Below are 23,903 nucleotides of genomic sequence, written 5' to 3' on the forward strand. Positions count from 1 at the left end.
TTCCGGACACAGGTTTCGTATCTTGCAACTTCCGGGGGCAATGAAAACCTGATTTTCGATATTTCGTACAGTTACTGACCAGATGTAAAAAATTGTATGTGCTGTCATAATCTACTCATTAAGAAGTGTAGCCTTACATTAAAGGTTCAACTAAATAAGACAAGGTTTACAGCTACATTCTGTGCATATTTTTAGACGCAGCATAATTCGTGACACACGAATTATTCAAAATGTGTTCTTCCGTTGTTTGGGAATGAGAGCACTTACTGACTTCGACAAACTTTACACACCGTTTCAAACCGTATGATACGTTTTGTTGCTGACACCCTACTCCCACAGAAAATAATGAAATAGAAAAAGTTTATTACTCACTAAACGTGTTCTGTTTGTGCGATAAAACTTCATCAGACGTGACATTTTAATCCATTACTTCTCTTTCGTTAACTGATTTGCAATGCATTTTGCGTATAATATGCACGTAAACCACTGAATCTGCCTGCAAATTATATGAGTGCACGAGACGTGGTTCAGGTGGTGTGACATCGTAAGCTCCGAGATGTGTTAGAAAATGGCTTTTGCCTACCCGCACTGTATTAGTCGAGTGTTGGATAATAAGAGCAGTTAGTGACTTGCACCGAAATTAAACGTGACTTCAAACCTTTTTTAGACTGATTCTCTGTTGCACGCTTAATGTCAGATACGTAACACGTGAACCCGTCTGCACAGTAATTAGAAGTTGCGAGCCATTTTATACACGGGAGCTCGGCTTTTTAGAGAGTTGCGGCCCTGAGGTTTTCTGGTCTAATGCAAACTGATCAGCACAAGGTCCTGTAGTTCTTTTTTTAACATACAGGAAACTCTTGTGACCGATATTGTAGTGTGTGCGTGCGTGTTTGAAAACCGTTCAGGAATTGCGAGTGCTCGGTGACGGATGTAGATATGCACGTCAGGAGCTGCAGTGAGAGGTAAATGCACGAGGGAACGGCCATAACATTGGGAGAATGGACAGGCGGCAGGCAGGGAGCCGGAGCAAAGGACTCCTCTGGCGAACTGTCGAGGGGAGCGTCACGCGGGGAGAGGGGGTGGGGTGTGGGGGTGCGTGGCCAGTCGGAGGGGAGGGGAGGTCGCGACTGATGTGTCCAGTGTAGATGGACAGCTTACAGAGTGTGTCACTTTGTGCGGGTCGGACGTTCCTAGCGGGAAAGAGAACTGATAAATTTTAAACGTTATGCGCTTTAATTGCATATGGCGAACACAGAGGATTGTAGCTTCAAAGTTTTCCTTAAAACTGGTTGTGAAATAGAGCCTCGGGAAGTTAGAAATTGGTGGAAAATTCGGAACGCAATACACTATACGATGAAAATTATATGGACTGCTATTAGTGGATAGATATGTCTGCTGTATCGACCCTTCACCTTGAACCGTGCTGTAGACACTTTTGGTCAGGTGTCAGTGTCTGTCTCTCAGAGAAACTGGAGACGGTACCGATTCCAGACACTGGGGTCTGGAGCCGAGTAGGCACTGTGACTCGTCCCGAAGGTGTATGTCGGGACCCGAGTCGTGCCGGTCCATTTCGTAAATGTTTATTTTATTTGAAGAATCGATTTGCAGACGGTGTTTTGTGTCCCTTCCTGGCAGATTCGGGCTGTGTGCCGGACCGGGCCTCGAACTCGGGACCTTTGCCTTTCGCGGGCAAGTGCTCTACCGACCGAGCTTCCCGAGCACGACTCACGACCCGTCCTCACAAAAAAATGGTTCAAATGGCTCTGACCACTATGGGACTTAACATCTGAGGTCATGAGTCCCCTAGAACTTAGAACTAGTTAAACCTAACTAACCTAAGGACATCACACACACATCCATGCCCGTGGCAGGATTCGAACCTGCGACCGTAGCAGTGGGGCGGCTCCGGACTGAGCGCCTAGAACCGCCAGACCACCGCGGCCGGCCCCGTCCTGACAGTTCGCCTCTAGTTCTGCAAGGTTCGCAGGAGAGCTTCTGTGAAAGGTAGGATGTGATACACTGGCACAACTGAAGCCGTGAGGACGGGTTACCGGTCGTGCTCGGGTAGCTCGGTCGGTAGAGAACGTTCCCGGAAAAGGAAAAAGTCCCGTGTTGTAGTCTCGTTTCGGCACACAGTTTTAATGTGCCAGGAAGTTTCACATCGGCGCACACTCCGCTGCAGAGTGAAAATTTCATTGCGGTGTTTTGTGACGCGCTGCGCTGTCGCGCCGCTGCACTGAATCACTCCCTACAAACTTTTCCTCCACCGTACACACTACACGGCACTGTAAAGTGTGTTCGTATCCTTCCACGTTTACTGTAGCGTGACGGGGACCGTGCCGTAGTCGGGGAAGAAGCGTTCGCTTACCGTGAGACCACCACCTCCGTACTTCTCTCTCGGCACTACACGTAACGGCAGGCAACTTTCTCACCGATCGCGAACCTTGCCGTCGGACTGCCTCGGCGTACGGCACGATCGAACACTTCAGAACTCTCGCTTCCAGTCGCTCTGTACAGGGGCCCGAGCGCCACTCGGCGCTGGCTACAGACGAGGAGAGGGGTGCTGGGTCGCGCCGCACCCCGCCGTGTACGGTCATTGTGCCAGTTCTACTGCGACCACCCTCCGCAGTGTTAGACCGTCACCGTCTCTCTGCACGAAGACTGCACCGTCTCAGTTTGGAAGACGCTCCTTCGCACTTCCACCTGGCGGTCGGATTGCAGACTGTCGTCTTCGGCAGCTGTGTAGGAGGGTCGGAATGTCTCCGACAGATTTGTTACTCGGGTGACACGCGACGACCGGTAGCCGAGCTGTCGTCCTAACTCGGGATCCACAGTTTTGTGGATTGCTAGGCCCTTTGGCAGAAAAGTGGCCTCTTTGGTAAAAGCCAGTGTTCCCCCTTTTTACAGTGGTGTTTTTACATAAATTCTTTAAAAAAAGGCATTTATGTAATTTGAATGCGCCTACTGTCAGCTGTCTGTGTGCAGGGACAACCAGAATCTGTTTAATAAAAAAAAATCAGGATTATGCGGAATTAGCATTGCTTAGTGGCAATGAGAACAATTAATACAGAATTCATCTCCCCTAGTCCAAATATTGTGATAAATCGTGAAAGTTGTGTACTTTGTTTTTAAGTATTCAGCGGTTTTCATTTTCCTGCTCTTTTTGCACTGGCAACCTGTTATAGACTGTTGCTAGAGAATATAAAATTCCGTTCTGAACCCAAAAGAGGTATGCACAAGCTACACAGAAATTCTCTACTTTGGATACTGATATTGTGAACTGCTGAATTCACCCATATCCACTATTGTTATTAACCACAAATACCATTAATGACTGTAGTACACACCGAATTTCTCAGATTCTTGCATTCTCGGAAGCTAGTCCGCCCCACGTACCTGGTGGGACAATTTTCGGGACAGGTGCGGTACCCGTCAGAAGGGTCTTACTTTTTAGGAGCTACCTTTTCTCTGTATACGAGTCTCCGGTCAAGATTCTGTTTAATAAAGAACACTTGCTTTATCTCTTTTGTCCTTAGCTTTTTGCCTACTTTCCTTGAAATTGTGCCAAATTTGTAAGAATCCGTAGGTCCCCTAACAGGTTTCGGTAAGATGTTCAGTTACCAACTTTCCTCAATATTTTTATTGCACGCTTCTGCCGAACGAACACTTTTTACGCCACAGCTGCAGTGTCCGAGTAGATTACGTCAGAGGACCGTGCGCACTACCGTTTCCCCCACTATTCGTGATTTGAAAATGTCTCGTAGGTGGCCACCGTTGTTACCGTAGGAATGTTTCTGATTCCCACACAATTGTTTGTAGATGTGTAGTGTACAGCCTGTGTTTTGTGTCAACTGCGGCAGTGTACTGCCGAGAGGTAACTCCGGTCGTCCGTTTCTGTTCGTCTGTGTTTCTCCTCAAAAAGGAAAGGCAGATTGTGCCCATTAAAAAGACAGTGCTCCCTGACCTGACTTTCCGGGTGCGTAAGGGGTGTCGCCGGAGTTTCTCAAGATTGTCGTCACACCGGTAACTGCAGTTTTGTCTGTCGACGTAACCGCCGAGACAAACATTTGCTCAGTCACTCGTCTGTGGCAAATTTGAGAAGCCTTCATTGTCCCTAATGTTAGTCGACAGTTCGACGTATAGCCATTTCGTTTGAGTGCCACAAAACCTGCGTCACGTACAGTTTTGACTTCAAATTATTGCGTAAAATTCTGTGAAAACTGCAACTGGACATTCCTGCTACTGCTGCAGTTTGTCACAGAAGGCGTCGTACTGTCGGTTGCAGCATTCTGCCCCACCACCTCTCTGTGCCTCGCTGGAAATTTCGGCTCAAATGCACTTCCTGTCACTTCAGAGTTTCTCAACGGTAACCTGACGGCTCGTGCTAACAGTGCGGGTTCAGTCAGGGACTCAACGACAGTGAGATTCCCGTGTAGCAGCGACGACACGATCGCCGTTATTGTAAAAGGTCGTCACGGCCCGACGCCGGCGCTCCGCGTCGTCAGGTGGTCGTCACGGCCCGACTCCGGCGCTCCGCGTCGTCAGGTGGTCGTCACGGCCCGACTCCGGCGCTCCGCGTCGTCAGGTGGTGTACCGGCCTGAAATGTATTACAGACGTTTGGTGTTCCCAATAATGCCGTTCCACTTCTACAGACTAATTAAAACGGCCCGTGTCTCTGCCACAGCTGTGTTAGCTGTAATACCTCAGTTTCAGTTTTGTCAGTTACCGTAGGATACCGTACGTTGGCACGATTTTACAGAAATTGGGCAAAAAGCTAAGGACAAAAAAGATAATGCAAGTGTTTTTTATTCCACAGAATCTGACCAGATAGTTGTACACGGAGAGAAGGTAGCTGGTGAAAAGTAGGACCCTACTAGTGCACCTCACACCTGTTGCGACAATTGTCCCACCGGGTGTGTGTGCGGCAGGCTGCAGAGGGCTTGGCATTAGTTTCTGACATCATCAGAATCTGAGGAATTCAGTGTGTACTGCTTTAGGTAACCATTTCACAATTCTACCACTGTGTAACAGGTTTAGAAGCCTGACACAGAAAAGTAGAGCAGCAAACCTGAAACATTATGGAAGAGATTTAAACTACACGGGGTCTAAAGCTGTACCCCCGATGCACACACTACGCCGGGTGGCGTCGAGACATCGTAGTTCACTACCTAACTGCGATAGCCTCGAGAGGACGCGATGTCTTAGTTTTTCGACTGTTCGGCTATAGATCCTGAGCTTGTCGTTATATGCTCTCGCATCTGGTCTATTTGGTTTTAAGAATTTTTTTTATGTAGCAGTATTTTATTGTCTGTACGGTTGTGCCGCGTAACGGGAGTCTCGACCGTTTGTACGATATTTGGATATGCGCGTAAATGTTAGTAACTTCTTGTCCTACGTTGCCCTCTGTGACACGCACGCCCTGCACGGCGAGGCAGTCGGACCGGACCGTGGCTGTCCGCCACTTCCCGGTACGGAGTGAGTGTTCTTAACTGTGGGCTTTCGACATTTCTACCTGGGGCTTGTTACTTTTTTGTCTTCTTATTTTACTCTCTTCGTTACAGGTAAATTTTCATTTAACGTGTCAGTTTTTCAACTAGTCGAATATTGCAGTGCCCGTGTCCAGAATTACGTGCAACGTTCCTTGTGACGTGCGTGCTCGTCCGAAAGACCGGGCTGTGTGTCGGCTGCAGCCTTTGTTATATGTGCGTAATGAAATGTGTCCGCAGTTGTGAATACGGACAGTGGAATGACGACAGTGAAAATGGTGTGCCAGACAGGGACTCGAATCCGCATTTACCACTTACTGCGAGCGGCCAGCTTACCGTTAAGCTGTCCGAGCACGCTTTACGGCCAGACTCGGAAAGTTGCACGTTTCGTCCGCCGTGTGTCTACAACCTGGACTCTTATTACGTCGCTTGCAGTTGGCATCGACGAGAAAATATTTGCAGCTAATTTCTCAGGTCATCTCGTGGACATTTTGCGAGTGTGTGTGTGTGGGAGGAAATAATATGTGCCCGGCCCCAGTAGGAATGTACGTTCTCTCGGGTTTTCAGCAGTAAACCTACCCCCGTCACAGAACGCCTCTCTTTCGGCACCTGCCGTCGGCGTCGGTCGATCGTCTCCGTAGATCTCTCTCACTGACTAAACGACCCCTCGACACGATGGGGTGTCCTTCGTCGGATCTTCTTCTCTCTCCTCTGAATCCGTCGTGGTGAAGGTCCCAGGCTAATAAGCAGTACTCGGAAACTGATCTCGGCGAGTGTTCCGTAAGCTACTACTTTCGTGCACCAGTTACATTTCCTAAAGATTCCCCGATGCATCTCAGCCTCGCACGTGCCTTTGTGCGTAGCGGCAACGACAACTCTTTATCAGCTGTGTGAATCGGTTTTATTTAGTCGAATCTGGTTTCGGAGATGCAGACCGCCACCTTCGGGCCGCTCTGCAGCACACTAGTACTGCGGTCGAGCTTTTGATGGCCACCGTCGCCGTACCTCTAGAAAAAGGAGCGGAGACCACTGACGTCTGCCAAACTTGGAGATTTGTGGCGCATCTGAGATACAGTAACCATACTGAACGAAAGCACGACCGTACTAGGCCGAAATGGCAAAAGTCTCGGGGTGCCTCCCGACACTGCGCCGGACCTCCGTTTGCCCGGCACGGTGCGACAACTCGGCGTGCCGCACACTCGTCAAATGGTCGGAACTCCCCTACAGAAATACACAGCTGTCTGCTGTGAAGGTGTTGCCGGTGCAGGGTTTTGCGTGCCCCGTAAATGTTGGACGGGATTCGGGTCGGCAATGTGGGTGGCGAGATCGTTTGCCGAATCGCCCGGGCTGTTCTTCGAACCCGACTCGATCGATCGTGGCCCTGTGGCGTGGCTCTTTGTCATCTGTAAAAATTTCCGTCATTGTCTGGCAACGGGACGTCCGTAACCACTTCCGGTCAGTGATCGGTTCTGTCGGACCAGAGGACCCAGTCCAGTCCGTATAAACACAGTGCACACCATTACGGAGTCATCACCAGGTTGCACAGTGTCTTTTCGACAGCTCCGATCCACAAGTTGGTCGTGTCTGTGCCACACGAACCCTACCTTGGGCTCTTGCCGACTGAAATCGAGAGCCCAGGAGACGCACTGCAGACGACGTCGTGTCGCCGGCGAGGGCACTCGCGCCGTCTGTCTGCTGCCGCAGCCCTCCCGACGGATACGCTCGTCGTGTGTCCCAGACTGATTTCTGTGGTTACTTCGTGCAGTGTTACTTTTCTGTTACCACTGAAGCTCTACACGACTGCTGTCGGTCGTGAAGTAGAGGCCCTCAGTCACCGTGTTGTCGGTGGTGAGAGGTGTTGCCGGGAATTTGGTATTCTCGGCACAGTAGTGACACTGTGGTACTCGGAATATGCCGTTCCCAAATGATTTCGGACACGGAATGTCCCACGCTTTCCAACTCCGTCTACTATTCCGCGTTAAAAGTCTTCTAGTCCCTGTCGTGTGACCGGAATCGTGTCAGAAATCTTCCCACGCGAATCACCTGAGCACGAATGGTTGCTCCGCAAATGCCCCGGCCCTTTTACAGGTCGCGCACGCCTTCCTACTGCCCCCTGTATGTGCGCACATCACTGTCCCGTCATTTTGTCACCTTAGTGTGTGTGTTGCAGAGGGGCCCGAAACTAGTCGATTGGATTGGAAAAAACAGTCGCAATGAAATAAAAATAATACACACAGCCGATGGAGTTGTTATTGCGACACGCAAATTAAAATAAATGTTGTCCCATTATCCATTAAAATTTGGATTTTCACAAATAGCGTCTGCCTTTCCTACTACTTGTTTTACGAGATCATTCCGTGAAGGTTGCACTGGATTGTACCCCATCTTTTATAAATAAAGATGATGTATCTGTCTGTGTCTTGCGTGGAGATCTTTGGTGTGCACATCTCTTTGTCGTTCCTGTGCAATGATTTGTAAAGACGAAAAAAATGATTAACTACTGTAACGATTAAATACTGTGTAAGAAGAGTACGGAAGCAAAGGAAGTTCGTGACGATTTTAAGAACGTACTGGGGACTCTAGAGTCTTCGTATTCTGCTGTTAGCAGTCGAACAAATAAGTTTAAATTTGGTCCCGACAGCTCCGATGACGATTTGGGCAGTGGTCAGCTGGGTGAGCCACTAGCCCAGAAATTGTTGTGAATGTGCATAAAGTAGTCACGGAGGCTGGCAGAGTGAAAGGGTGAGGCACTGTCGAGGCTGTATAGATACTGCCGAATGCGCACCGTGGATTTTAACAGTGGAATTGAATACGAAAATGTTATCTGCTAGACTGCTGCCGCTGCTCGTAATTCGAGATCAGAAGCGCGTCCGAACGGAAGTATCCGAACCATGTTTAACCGATTTTCAGCTCAATTGACAAGTTTTTTTCCACCAGTTTGTGACTGCAGATCAAACTTCGGTCCACTGCCGTACACGAGAGACGAGACAGCAGGGCAAAAAAAAAAGCAAAAGCGATACGGTCGGCCAGCAAAATTCGTGGTGTCACCTTTCTGGGGTGTGACGAGAATTCTGCTGATAGATTATCTTCCCACTAATCAAACAATTATAGATTTCTTCCCACTAGTCAAACAATTACAGGTCACTACTACACTAACCTTCTATACAGACTACAGAGAAAGAGAGACAAAAAAGGCTAGGTATTGTGAGGGAGAAAGTCGTTTTTGTCAATACGTCGTGTGCCGACACACTCGTGTCGTAGTCGTGGCAAAAACATGTGAACTGAGATACGGAATCGAGTTGCCTCCGTCGGACTTCCGTCTCTCGGAGAGCTCAAAATTTTCCTCAGTGGGTGGAGAATCATTTCGAATAAGGAACTGACTGCCAAAGCTGACGGATATTTTGCAGGTACAGAGAAAACTAACTTTAGAGATGGGATCGAGACGTGAGAACGTTGCCAGGCCGAGTTTGTTAGTGTACTGGGACACGACGGTGAAAAATAAAGTTTCACTGAGGCAAGATGTTTCTTTCTAATCCGTTACAAGAACTTTTCAAATTACCCTCCTGTTATACATTTAAGGTCAGCTGCCAGTTCACGGCAGGGTGCAGACACTGCTGCCTTCTTGCCGACGGCGTCATCTCCAAGTAGCCTCGTGGAGCTTCCAAAATTTTCTAGTAGACGATTTATTTGTATGTACTGTAAACAGTAACAGCCCTATTACACTTTGACGGCCTACTTCTGGAATTACCTTAAGAGTGACGTGTTGAGAATCAGTAAAAAATTTGCCCCCCGCCTGCCCCCTCCAACTGGACGGCAATGCGGGATGGAACTTGACACCGACCTGAGCGACATTGCATGGAGCGCTGCAGAGCTCGTCCAGGACCAGAGCGAGCTGAGTTTCACAAGGTCTCTGTTTGCAGAATTCGTGTTTTTATGGAGGAGATTTCTGTTCTCTAAAAATTAGGACTGGCCAAATGATACATTCGAATGGGCTCGAGTTTTCCCAGTGTACCGCAGCATTCGATATAGTATCGAGCTCGTTTGAACAGCCGTGTGAAATTTGACTAGCGTGGCTCAAGTGTGAGGGATGTAATCTCCCCCCCCCCCCTCCTTTCTAATTGCAGGTCTTGTCCACATTAGTCTTCTATGAAGATTTGAGAGGAGCAACTTATCTTTTCACCTAGAGTTGACTCCAGCTCTTGTCTAGGGGTATGATTCTTGAAGCTGAAATTCTCACGTTTTAGGTACTCGTGGTTGATTTGTTCTAAATAAATTTGAAGATTGTTGTTGCAGAATTTTGGTTGTTACGTTTATATATATTGTCACATTTTAGTATATCATACAGTCTTTTGATTTTTCACATTAACAAACCCGAAATTACATTGTTCGCACAAAATACAAAAACATGTGCGATCACATCAGAGGTATGCCTACTACTGACTCACTCAGCAGAAATAACTGTATTCCAAAGGGTTTACAATTTTTCCTGACAAATAAATTTCTATTAGTTTCAACTATTATTTCATACATGAATCCAGTACTAAATTGCGTAATTAATAGTAGAAATTTTAAGTGTGCGAAATAATTCGTAATTTCAGATGATTCTATAATAATAATAATTAATAATAATAATTTAACTGTACATTCAGAACTAGTACTTATTGATCAGAACATCCAAAATGAAGTAATTCCTTTTCATAAAATTTAGCTTGATATACAACATACTGTGTATAAAATTATATAGTTTTCAGAAAAGCAGCTGAGGCAATATTGACCTGTCCAAAATTCGAAGAATAATACTGGTATCGACAACTACTGTTAGGGAAAAGTTATGCTAGACGAGGATGTCCCAGTACGACGAGAGACTGTTGTGTTTGAACAAATTTACAAGTTCTCATAAAGAATGGATATATTAACATATATGCTCATTTTGATGTAAAGGTAACAGACACAAAATGTCCTCGAAAAATATTGCTTGACTGAAACTAGTATAATACTTTCTTCGTTTATAACAGAACATAATGTTTTACCAAGTGAGTTGCAAATAAGTAATTCAGTCCCAGTTCATATATTAGAATAACAATTACAAACTTCAGTACATTTTAATCCACCTGAAAACAAGGCGGTAACATTCAGACGAATCGGCGAAGAAAATTATTCAACAATCAAATGCCAAAAAACGAAACGTATTGTAAGAAAGTGGCTAATTTTATGGCACGACAGCAAGGCCCGTTAGACATTACAAGGTAGTGGGATGAACAAGAGCTCCACAACTGGACAGAATCGTGTTTGCAATCTTTTATTTATTTATTAGCTGCCATTGTTACACACGATCTGCTCCCGATAAGATATTTCAGCACTGATTTCGTAGTAATTTTTGTTATTAAAATCCACAGCGCATTTTAAATTCTAAGACTGGTTGTTACGATAATACCGACAAAAGTCACTAGATGGCAGGTCGATCAAAAGATCGAACTGCACCTCAGATTTCCCAAACTGTGACGTAAACTGTTCGAACAGTCAGTCGTGTTGGAACACGGCCCTACCAAAAATATCCTAATATGTTACCATAACGTGTATCGTATTTCTACAAGAGACTGGTGTGAGCAATATAGGCGTACATCCTGCAACGACCTGCACTTTTTCCCCACGTGCTAGGTACCTTGTGTTACTGTACTGACACGAGATAAATTAGTCGTAGAAGCGTAGCGAGTTCTTTTGCGTAATTTGTGTACGCCATTACAGCTCTTTCAGCATTCCCAGATGCCTTTGCACAACTAAGCAGCTTTAATCATCTTTCTATTCTGCAGTCACTTGTCATTGTCTGCCATTTTGGCATTTGTGTGACAATTGAAAGAGACTATATTATGATTTTCCACATTAAAACAGTTTCACAAGACCAAATTCAGTATTTTGCCTTGCTTTGTCATCTTCCATTTCGGTTCCAGTACAGTAACTGAGTGACAGAATCGACAATTTTGATATGCTTACTGTTTGTACATAATACTGAAACTTATACAGGTCGGAAGTCAGATTTGTTGAAAAAACTTTTACTTTCAAAGCCATTGTTCTGCTTTGGCTCATTTTGCTTATTTAAATGTTTGTTTGTAAGCTAGGCTTCGACTTCGCATAAACCTGTTTGACAGTGTCAAGCGATTTCGTAGCAAGTTTCTAACGCAGTACTATCGAACTGTGGTGGGCTTTTTCTGTCCGTCATAACCTCACACGGAACATACTCGTCTAGGGGATATTGATCAATGCTTTTGAATTTTATCGATTTGTGCTCCACATCTTCATCCTCACAGCCGAATATTTGGTGTCTACAACTCAAATAATCTTCAATTTTTATCCCATTACTGTCACTAAGCAAAAATATTTTTCTATCTTCCTTAACATTCCTCGACAGCACGGAGATAACCGATGTCTCCTGTTCGTTATCATATTTGAAAAATGCACTTCTGTCTGTAGCTGAGAGATCTAGGACATTACACGCAATTCATTTCTCTAATTATCTGCTCGAACAAATTTTTAGTTCACACTTTTGCAGTAAGACCGCCTCCGTAGCCGAATCGTCTGTAGCTCGGAAGGACCGGAGTTCGATTGCCGGTACCACCTCAGATTTTCTCTCGGTACGGGTCCCACCTAGCCACTGTGAGGCCAGGTGAGGAGCTGCACAAATGAAGAAGCAGCGGGATTTGTCTGCCGGCAGGAAGCGACGACGCCGCCGACCGTGTGTCCGTCCCACTGCGCTAGGTCGCTCCTCGTACTCCCCGGTAAGCAGCAGGCGGGCGTTCGGAACAAACCCGAGGCCCAATCTGCAGGTGATGTTTGCATTACTTTACACTTTCGGAATAATGTCGTGCGAATCCCAGTCTCTGACACTATATTGCATTGCACGATTCGCCCAAGCTGTAGTGCCCCCTGTAACGATAACACGATCGTGAAACTTGTTCACGATATTCTGCAAGTTCTCTCTGACGTGCTCCCCCCACTATAGCTTGTGACATAGGTAGTCTATATAAGCATCAGAGTATCGTGTCTGACCCAGATTACCATATTATTGGTCAAATGTTTGCGTGTAATGAAATGGTGACACCCTATACATTATGCAGTGGGTTGCTCTCCGAGTCTGAATTTTCTTAGGCTAATGAAGAGTAGGAAATGTCAAATAGACCAGTGTGAGGTGTAGGTTTGCTTAATAATAAAAAGAATATATTTATATAAATTGCTCGAGAGAGATCAGGACAATCGAGAAATAATTAATTGGTAATTTGAGGGACAGGAAAACACTTCACAAACAGCTATCCATTTAAATGGAGTGTCAGAGAGTCCTCACTTCGAGGCAGGTCTAACAGTATCACATAAAAAGTTGCATTGGGACGATATGTAACTATCTTTTGAACCGAGCACTAAATTTTGAACATTTCGAGAACAGTTTTCTGAACTAAGCTTGAAAATTAAAATGAAAAAAAAAAAAAAAATAATAAAATATAAAAACCCCAATCAAATGTTTAGTGAAATGATATGTCTAAAACTAAGAAATATAATAAATTAGAGAGACATTTGACACACCTTTGAACAGTGCTCGAAATCTTGTAGAGCAAATGATATGTCAACCGAAATACACATTGTCTTTCCCGATATTTCGAGCATTCTCCATCAAAGAATTCGAGATAGCAAAATTGTTGACCTTTTCTTATACCTTCGGGTACAGACAACAGAAATCTGTCGAGGTCTGACGACGACACGGTGTGCGGTCTACATAATATATCGGGCAAATACCCTCTAGTATTCTTCAGAGTTATAAGTTAAACATCGAACTCTTGCTACGTGTGATTTTGAGCACGATTCGGGTGTGCGTCGGACGTTTCTCTAGTCTATATTATTTCTTACTTTGACAGATCGATCCACAAAATATTTATTTATTTATTTTTAAAATTTTTTCCACATTAATTTCGCCCCGTCGCCCTCAGGAGCCGTAGGACGTAGCGCCTCGGCGTAGTGTCGGCCGAGCGGAGCATGGAGACGGAGGCGGGGGCGGCGGCCGCCGCGGCCGGCAGCTCGGCCGCCGCGGCCGGCAGCTCCGGCACGCGGGTGCCGACGTCGATGCCGCCGTTCGACGCGCCGCCGGCGGGCGGCCCGGCGCGGAACCCGCCGCCGGCGCCCGAGGAGGCGGGGGCGGCGCCGCACGCGCGGACGCGGCTGCACGACATCGTCAAGGAGCTGGACCCGAACGAGCGGCTGTCGGACGAGGTGGAGGACGTGCTGCTGGAGCTGGCCGACGACTTCGTGGAGGCGACGGTGCGGGCCGCCTGCCTGTCGGCGCGCCACCGCCGCTCCGCCGTCGTGGAGGCCCGCGACGTGCAGCTGCACCTGGAGCGCCACTGGAACATGTGGCTGCCGGGCTTCGGCACGGAGGAGCTGCAGCCGTACGCCCCGGCTGCCGAGGGGGAGGCCCACCGCCGCCGCATGGAGCTCGTGCGCGAGGCCGCCGGCAAGTGACGGGGAGCCAGCCGGCTTTCGCTTCGTTTTTTTTACCGCAGTGGAAGTAGCGAAGAGCGAGTGACGGTGGACACCGGGAATGGCGGAGGGGTGTCCGGTGCGGTATTACAGTTCCGAGTGTGACGACGTTCGGGGAAGAGTGGTGCGTTAGGAGCTCGTAATGTGTCCCCTACCCCCTCCTTCCACTGCGAGAGGACAAAACTTTGTAAGCTAAAAGAAATTGAGTCACGTACGTACACAGTGCCGCCTATTAGTGAAAGGAGCCCACTCTCGTGCGATATCGGACACGACTTTTTGCCTCGAATTCTTCGTTTGAGAAAACTGTAAACTCTTTGACGAGGCGTAACAGCTAGCTGCTACTCGAGTTGGCGAGGAGAAATTCGGAGTGCTGCCGGTAGGTGTGTGGAAAAGCGGAGGAAATGACTCTCTAGTTGTCGGAACTTCGACACTGTGGGTGGAGATAGATTGCCAGTTAACGTAAAGAAGATAAGTTAAGTTCCGGACAGATACAATAAAAGGCACTCGCGTAAAACTTCCGGCCGCGGCCTCGATCGGCAAAAGAGCAACGCGGACCGTTCGTAACGCGGGCGAGCGCACCTAGTGAACTTGTGGCCGTGAAGTCTGGCAGCTCTGACCGAGGTATCGGAGCCGGCAGCCGCGTGTGCGCAGGGCGAACCGGCTCGTGCTACTAGCTGTAACTTCCTGTCGAGTGGGGGACCTCGGTGACATCACAACATTTTAGCAGTTCCTGTGCTGTTAGCGTGTAGAGGCATCGTAGACTGGAAGTTTTGTGCACACGCTTAACCTCTTTTATGTGTGGGACAAATTTTGTTCTCTTCCCTGGAATGGCAGAAACATTTATCAGTGGTAGCTTTTGTCATACATTTGTTGTTCTGTGTAATTTTTGTGTGTGTTCGTAAGATGTGCACGACTTGTAATTACTTAATGGGCATACTGTTTTAAAACACTGAAAAACATTTGGAGGACAGTTTCAGTTAAATATGTTTGACATTCTGGTCAAATACGAATAATAAGGTAATAATTGTTGTCAGTGTGTTGTGTTATATTTCTGAATTTTCATATTTCGTCCAAAGTTAAAAATTTTGAAACAAGTTATGAGATGCAGCAGTTGCTACCTAATTGAAATACAGAGTTTCCACAAAGTGTCTGACAACTTTAGACTTTAATTGTGTGGAAGTTATACTAGAAGGTAAGAATGTAGAAAACTTGTAAAATTTTGTTTTGTCATTTGTACACGTCATCTGCATCCCTACTGTCTCAAACATTCGGTCAGTATCGAATTTCTCTTCGGAAACACGCCAGAAACGTGTCAGATCGCACTGCAAATGCACGTCCCGAGTCCTCGGAGTCCGAACCTCGATACGGTAGACCCGGTCCTGTCGGGCGGTTTGCGGTGGCCGCAGAGTCGGGCCGTTCGGAAACTTTCCACCTGCAAATTGGAAGATGTTTAGGGACTAGTAAAGAGATTAGAGTGGAGAATGAGTTGTTTCGAACAGATCGGTAACACGACTGTGCGAGAGTCCACACCACACGTCGACCTCGATACGCACTTTCGACTTCACGTCAACGTGACGACACTCGGATGGACGGTAGGATAGTTCATTTTGCCAGATATGTGAATAGTTCACTCACCGGAGAAAAAATCTTTTTGAAAAAGTTACTGTTCGTGTCAGTCACGGCTAGTGTCTACACTGAAAACTGTCGGAGCCTCAGTGCCTCGAGCAGCTGCACCTCGTAGCCATAAAGGTGTAACTTCTGAGGTGTAAATCTGTGCACCGTCGCTCGCGTCACCTCGGACTGCGGCCACTGTACGCAGGGATTTTGTCACGTTCCTCGCAAATACCTTACGTACCTGGTCCACGTTGCTGTCCGAAGTAGACGAGTGACGATTTACACGTTTCTGTAAATCCGATGCGCCAAATGCGAAAATTGTCGTGGCAGTGGCTTCCTGCCGTACCGTGTCTGAACATTTTGCTGTGCTGCAGTATTGGAACAAACTACACGTCGAGGTGTCTCCTGTAGCGGCCACATTTTTTGCCAAATTTGCGGAACCCGAAAAATAAAATATAGCTTTGAATTGTTATCTCTCTCACATTGCAAAAAGATTGTTTACCTGTACTACTATATAAAGATAAGTCTTCGTTTAACATCGTTACCGAAAATCTCGAAGTTCTCGGACAGTTTTCTTCAAATTTTCACATGCCACTTTAATAAATGTTCAGACAGGCTACACATCTTTTAAATGGGAAATCCAGGTCGGAATAATGACAAGGATAGATTGCTACTCGCCACATAGTGGAGGAGCTGAATCGTAGATAGGCGTGTGTGTGTGTGTGTGTGTGTGTGTGTGTGTGTGTGTGTGTGTGTGTGTGTGTGTGTGTCCTTTTCATAATATTATCATTATTCTACAAATCTTTTTATGTTATGGTATATAAAAATGTCTGTAATGCATAAAGGAGAAACATTTATAGCAAAAATCTCAAAGTTCTCGACTGATTTACTTCAAATGTTGCTGTACTCGCTATGAATACATTTAGTTTTGTTTCGTGCTCATCGCCAGTTTTAACTCTTGATAATAGGGCATTTAAACCATTAGACAAATTGTTTTTCTCATATACATTCTTTCAAACAAAAATTATATACACAACAGTGTGATGCTTTGTCCCCTTTCCTCACAGTCAGTTTTTACAGAAAATGGAAAAGGTTTATTTATTATAGATTATCAGCATACAATTAGAATACTACTTAAGATATTTTTAATTTCCAGTAACATTAAATGAGGCCTAAGATTAGAGAGAAACAGGGAGCGGATACGGCCGGGAGCGTCGAGTGGTGAGGAGGAGGAAGTGGACGTAGAGAGGTGGAGGGGAGAAAGCGACTAGGATGTGTATCCAATTCTCATGTGTATTTAGCAATTGTGAAGCATTGTCACATTCATGTTTAGCAATTGTATAGCAGTGTCAGGTTCACTAGTCTAGTATAGTTCCAAAGTTAGTAAAGCATCAGTAAGAGGTGAGTATGGGGAGTGTGTCGCGCGCGCGCGCACACACACACACACACACACACACACACACACACACACACACACACACACACACAAACAAACCTGCCTCCCTCATGGTATACAACCGGCCTACCTGTGCCTCATATTTCTTACCAGCCAACTGTGTATAGTGTGCTCCACTCTCAAGAGGATGTACCGGAACAAAGGCATCTGGGTTGCTTAATGCATTTTCATTCGTCATGGTGTTTCCAACACTAACATTATCAGATCAAAACTTCTGCACATGTACAATGGTTGTTCTGGAACTAATGCCTCCTGTAGTTTTGTGTTGGGTGAGGCCTGATTCAGATTGTGTCATAGAAGAACTTACTTGCTGCAGATGTCCTGTCATTTTCACTGTCCTGTGACTGACGGCAACAGTAGGGGAGCTTTCCAAAATAGTATCGGATGTCGGGCTGCAAACAGAAGGTGGTGTATCGCCCAATTCCCGACTCCCGGACAAATTGTGCAAATCGAAGCCTGTCGACACTTGCCAAAGGTTTATGGAGATGGTAGGTACTGTGTTTCGATTTGGGTGAAAGGATGTGCGTGAACCGCGCGTCTCAGCTCGGCTCCTATCCGTCTTAAATGCGGACAGTGACGGTCGGCAGATTACGACTGGGCACAGCCGAATGTCCGCTACGGTATCTCGGACGAGATGTCGGGCGGCCTCTGTTATCGCAAAGTATGTGCGAGGTCAGTCCTGGTGCGTGCACGTACGAGCAAAATGGAGTCGTCAAATAGAAATTTGTCGGGAACCTGCCGGAACAGTACTAGGCTGGAGGTGACAGTCGATGAACACATTCGTGGCCGGAGATGAAATGTGGTGTCACCAGTAGCAGCTAGAACATGGAGGACAGTCCACGGAATGGCAACGTACAAATTATCTGACAAATTAGTTGTTCGAGACACAGATGCCTGCAGGCAAGGTGATGTGCACAGTTGTCTGGGAGATGGAGGGTCTCATTCTTTCGCACATTTTGGACCCTAAAGCAACTGTCAGTTAGGTTTGCAACGAGACTACGACAAGCTTACACTCGCAACCCTGTCGAGTCGGACCCCGCGACAGTTTTGAGGACGGTGCACCTTGTCGCCAAATTTACCTGTACTTTCCTACCACGACCACCGTTCGATCCCAATATATCACCTTCGAACTTCTGTCTATTCGGATCTACAAAAGGTGGACTGCGTGCCGACATTTTACAGTTTTGGGTGCTGTCGGCAAAGGTGTGATACGGAGGCTCTCCTCGACCCATTTCTCGAGTCTCCAGTCGACTCCCCACCTGGCATAAATTTTATTGCGATAGATGCGGCGTAAGGTTATCGACGTGGCGGTGTCACTGCAAATTCTCAGTGGAACGCACAGAATTGAAGTCTCTTATACTGAAATTGCTTTAGTTGCTAGTCTCACAGTTCAATGACAGCTGTAGTACCATTGCTTTTAATTTGATATTTTGGCACCTTTTGTGCAAATTGAATTGCACTCTAGTAATGGCCGTTACTCACTACACTTTATCATATACTCGTCAGTTTGTTAATAAGAATTTTGTTAATAATACTCATCTGCTCAGTTCATTTGCTCAGCAGTTAGTGAATGAATGTAACAGAGATTGACAATGGCAGAATAACTAATCATTGTGTCTTTTTACACAGGTCTGAACTGCAGTACGAATTCGTTGACAGCTAGGCACAGGTCATGTCACAGACACATCAATGAAATGATTGCTGCTTCGTTATTATGTTAACTTACAGATTTTAGCTGTGTGATAGTTAAGTGCTAAACGTAATGCTGAAGGTGATCAGAATGAATGTCACTCACAGACTCACTTTTCCCAATAGTAATTATACGAACTGACACGGAGATTTTGACTATGCGACAGCTCGAATCCGACTTTTTACACAGCAGAGCAGATGTTAATTAATCAAATTCTAGCCAATGGTTAATGAATTCTAGGCACCGATTGATGATTTGTCATCTACAGAGGTTTATATAAACACAGGCCTATGGATAATTTGTGAAATTGATTGTTATGTTTTAGTTTTAGTTTAGTTTAGTTTATAGTTTATTAATTCAGGGGTCAAATTTAATAGTACTGTTGTTATGTTAAATCAAATCACAATCTCCAAAACTTCCCGACAGATAAAAACTGTGTGCTGGACTGAGACCCAAACTCGGGAGCTTTTGCTTTCACGAGCGAGAGCTCTACAGGCTGACCTGGCTCACGATGCCCACCCTCAGCTTTACTTTCGCCAGTAACTTGCCTCACACCTTCCAAATGTCACAGAAGCTCTCCTGCAAAACTTGCAGGACTTAACACACATTTTGTTTCACAGTGAAAATTTCATTCTGAAGTATTAATCTTGTTTAAAAGTGTGTGCTGCATATTTAAAATGATGTTGAAGTTCCAGGTATTGTTTGACTGATACGCTGTACATACACGGTGGAGTACTAGGTTTCACCAAAAATTCTCAGGGTTCTAAATTCTCTACTTTATGCAGTTTCTTAAGTAGTGGCTTGTTTGAATAACGAAAGACAGTATCTGATTCAGAAAAAATAACACAACAGAAGTATAACATCAGGTCTGGAAATTAAACAAGCCTAAGGTCTCACAAATGTAGTGTTCTTATGTGAGTGAAAACTTAGTTACGAATAATTTCAGAGCTAATGAATTTTCAGAGTAAATAAACTGATTGTTTGAGGCAATGAAATTTGGGATTTCTAATAAGGTATGTCCCTGCTAGTAAATAGTTATTACCTGACCACATTGTTACGATCAACTGTCACGGGAACATAATCGTCTACCACTTTCTCTTAACTAAAAGGATTTTAGGCAAAACTAAATTCCATTAAAATAAGGAGATTGTGAATTAAAACTTAAACAATATTAATATGTTGTAAAATACTACACGAATAATAATTTGGCAATTTTGTGTAAGGAATATACGAATTATGTATATAATCGAAAACAGACGATAATAGGCTATCTAAAGACTTCTGGATACCTGTTCGGCGTACGGCCACGTCTACACCCCACAAACCTCCGTATGGTGTGTGGTGGAGGGTACTGTGTGCTGCACTGTGTCCTCTCCCCTTTCCTGTTAACTAGATAGTTATTTGTGTGTTCTGTGCATCATTGCTGTGGGCTCTGGTAACAATTCAGGATGAGTTGCTTTAGCAACCATATTCCAGACTGGTGGAAAACGTGGCTAGATGCTGACCATTTGTATGCCTCGCATACAGCGATTTAGACTTGACTATGCTCAACACACACACAGAAACAAAACTACACATTGAGAAATTCTTTTACCAAACAGAAGTAGCCGCAAAACAGATACCGTTTCAGTCTACATTTGAAGTTAGCTTTGCTCTCTCTCAAATTCTGTATGTTACCGGATAGGTGGTCGAAGATTTTTATGACTGAATACCTCACTCCGTTCTGGGACACACTAAAGGTGAGTGACTCGTAGTGTAAATCATTTCTCCGTGTAGTATTATATTTATGAATGTATCCTTTTTTTTCCCCTGAGTGTTGATAACAAACTTCATGTGGGGATGAATGTGCTGTGAGGCTGTTGCCAGCATGACAAACTGTTAAACAGCTGCATACAGAGAGGCTTTAGAGTTGGCAACAAACATTATCCTCATTACACACTTGTGTGTGATGCAGATGCACGCTCGCTTCCTCACCGTTTCTCAGCGACAAGTTACCCCAGAATATGATGCCCTAGGACATTACATGAATTAAAACACAACAACTAAGTCAGTTGTTTGACAGTTTTATCTGTGTAATCTGATATCTGCAATGCAAAAATTGCGGAGCTTAAACATTTAACATGCCATCCAACATGTGACTTCCTATTCAAGTACTTATCAATACAAAGAATTTAGAAAATTCTGTTCCAGTTACTCCCTGACCCTCGTGCATTATTTCTAATGCTGTTGTCAGCCCATTAGCAGTACTGAATTGCACATATTGTTTTATCTGAGTTCAGTGATTTTTACATATTCAAATATTGAAGTTGCTCTGTTAGTCTCGATTAAGGTAGTCACATTTTCAGCAAAGAGGAGTACTTCTGCTTCTTGGACATTTGATGAAATACATGCATATACAGGGTGCTATGGGCATAACTGCAAATATTTCTATTGATAACTGAGAAAACTGTACTGAACCACATTACCTCTGTGTCTATTGTATTGACAGACTAATAATTATAGTTATTACGAGTAGTTTGTTTTTAGGTTGGTTAGTATCTCAAAGTACATGTGTCACAAACCAGTCATTGATGTTTATTTTCCCCTGGGCAGCAGGTTGGGTATTGAAATGGGAACACGTGGAAGCAAAACGGGTAGTCTACTGACCAGAACAGTCCACTTCGTGGCACAGTTACAGGGGTGACAATTATTGAACTATACAAAAAAAACATAAAGTATATTGAACGTGTAAATGTCGCTACAGATATTCGGATTTGGGTTATGACACGTCTGATACGCCTGCCATAATTGGCGACGATGTGACGCAGACGAATAGTGAAATTCTGCGTGACCTGCCGAAGTGGCGGAACATTGGTGCTGTCGACGACCCCCTGAAAGGTGGTGGTTTTTTGGTTATTGCAGTACACCTTGTCTTTAATGTAGCCCCACAAAAGGGAGTGGTACATGTTCAGATCTGGAGAATATAGTGGCCAATCGAGGCCCGTGCCAGTGGCTTTGGGTACTGTAGAGCCAGAATGCAGTAACCAAAGTGCTCCTCCAGGTCATCAGACGCTCTCCTGCTTTGATGGGGTCAAGCTCCGTCTTGCACGAACATCTTGTCTCGGATAATGGGGATGAAATCGTCTTCCAAAACTTTCAGTAGTCACCGTGCCACCGAGGAATATCGCACCTATTATTCCGTGACTGAACACTGCACACCACACAATCACCCGTCGAGGGTGAAGAGACTTTTCAATCGCGAAATGGGGATTCTCAGTCCCGCAGATGCACTAATTTTGCTTATTGACGAACCCGTCCGAGTGAGAGTGGACTTTGTCGCTAAACCGAACTGTATTCACATCAAACTCGTGTTCGTCAGTTCTGTGGACAATAGTGTTGGCGAAACACGACCACTGTTCCACGGCCGTGGAGCTTAATGACTGATGAGTTTGAATTTTGCATGGGAAGAGTTGCAGATCTTCAACAATAGTTTGTCACAGTGTCTCCCGGTTGATTCCCACCTGTTGTGCAGCTCGACTAGTCGATTTCCTGGGGCCGGTTTGAAACGAAGCGCCGCACGTCTTCTTGATGTTTTCAGGTGTTGTCCATTTTGGATGACTGACATTGCCAACACTGTCATCGCAAACACTGCCCATTCTGTCAAACTTGCGAATCACATTCTCGATTGTTAGCGCGTTTGGACCTGTTGTCTTCAGCTTGAACTCGGTCGCAAACTTCCTTTGAGCCACAGCTGGGCTTTCATTGCTCGCATAGTAGGCCCTCACAAGCGCTACACGCTCGGCACACTGTACCGTGGCATTCTCACGTGCAAATGGCCTACAGCATGTGCACGCGCATACTAATTCTCGCCATGCCCCACAGCCGACAGTGCAGTTTGAACGTCCTAACGCAAACCGTTCCTGGAGTTACGACTGTTTTATTTCGTATACTTCAATAATTGTCACCCTGTCCGGCCATAGTAGCTCAGTGGTCAGCGCGACAGAATGACACGCGGAACAGCCTGGGTTCGGTTCCCGGCTGGGTCGGAGATTTTCTCCTCTCGAGGACATCGACACGCAAGTCGCCAAAGTGGCGTCAACTCGAAAGACAGGCGGTCTACCCGATGAGAGGCCCTAGCCACGTGGCAGGCGGTCTACCCGATGAGAGGCCCTAGCCACGTGGCATTTCAGTTTACCTTGTAGGAAAGTCGGCTACAAAATTGACGTGTTTGCAGAAAAACTGTTACACACGGGGAAAAAAGCAACTGATGTTCTGAAATGGTTATGTATTAATTAAGGTACCAATGATCACAAAATTTGTACCTATACCGCCTAACACCCTACGTAAAACGAACGAGCAGATCCTTTTCCAGTCATGAATAATGGTAGGGAATAACAATTACTTAGGAGAACAACTACTTTTTACCCGAGATCGCTATAAAAAACTTTAGTGTTGATAATCTTTATGAAGATCTGAAGATGTTAACTTAGTTTTACTGAAACCAGTTATCTGCAATAAAGTTTTTTTATAACGATCTCAGGTAAGTAGTCCTCCACCTCCTCCTCCTCATAAGTATTTACTACAGATTGCCCGTTCGAGCCCAAGCATGAGTAAACTGATGGAATAACTATTGTTGGTGAGCCCCCATGTGATTTCTTAACACCTCTAACAGTATATTCGTGGTCTTTTTGCCAGTCCCTGCACTGAGCATCAGTCCTCTGATGTCATCCAGTTTTCTGTGTTTCAATTTCACCGTGTACGACAGCATCGTGTGCAGAAAGTCTCGCAGTATTTCCTGCATTATGTACTAGGTCATTTATATGTATTATGAACTGTAATGGTTCTGAAACTCTCACTTGAGCTACACGCCAAGTTATTTTTACTTCTGAAGACTTCTCTCCACTCACAATGATGTGCTGTGTTCTGTTTGCTAGAAACTCACACAGTTGGTCTGACATTCCGTATGTCCATATTTTGTTCGATAAGCGGCAGTGCGGAACTATACCGAATGCCTTCTGCAAGTCGAGGAACGTCGTGTCTACCTTGCCGCCTGTATCTACAATTTTCTGTGTGTCGTGGACGAGCAGAGTGAGCTGGTTTCCACACCATTGTTCCTGGAACCTACGTTAGTTGCTGTAGAGGAGATTTTTCGTC

General features: G+C 45.5%; 1 protein-coding gene and 1 long non-coding RNA gene across 2 annotated transcripts in view; both read left to right on the forward strand.

The window, feature by feature from the left end:
- Positions 1-13,585, forward strand: part of LOC124553847 — a 46,432-nt gene extending 32,847 nt beyond the window's left edge. Inside the window, exon 3 of the long non-coding RNA XR_006968149.1 lies at positions 13,464-13,585. This is a non-coding gene — a long non-coding RNA (uncharacterized LOC124553847). The remainder of the gene's footprint in view (positions 1-13,463) is intronic.
- An 11-nt stretch (positions 13,586-13,596) lies between these two features.
- LOC124553568 (transcription initiation factor TFIID subunit 12-like) lies at positions 13,597-15,166 on the forward strand. The gene is made up of 2 exons (XM_047127413.1): positions 13,597-13,996; positions 14,047-15,166. Exon 1 carries the CDS (start codon positions 13,597-13,599, stop codon positions 13,990-13,992), a length of 396 nt encoding a protein of 131 aa, XP_046983369.1. The 3' UTR covers positions 13,993-13,996; positions 14,047-15,166.
- Positions 15,167-23,903: the final 8,737 nt, after the last annotated feature.

This window comes from Schistocerca americana, chromosome 11 (assembly GCF_021461395.2).
Source record: "Schistocerca americana isolate TAMUIC-IGC-003095 chromosome 11, iqSchAmer2.1, whole genome shotgun sequence".
Taxonomy (NCBI): Eukaryota; Metazoa; Arthropoda; class Insecta; order Orthoptera; family Acrididae; genus Schistocerca; species Schistocerca americana.

Bases quoted from the DNA above. Each gene is read 5' to 3' on its own strand.
- LOC124553568 (XM_047127413.1), top strand. From the start codon at position 13,597: ATGCCGCCGTTCGACGCGCCGCCGGCGGGCGGCCCGGCGCGGAACCCG.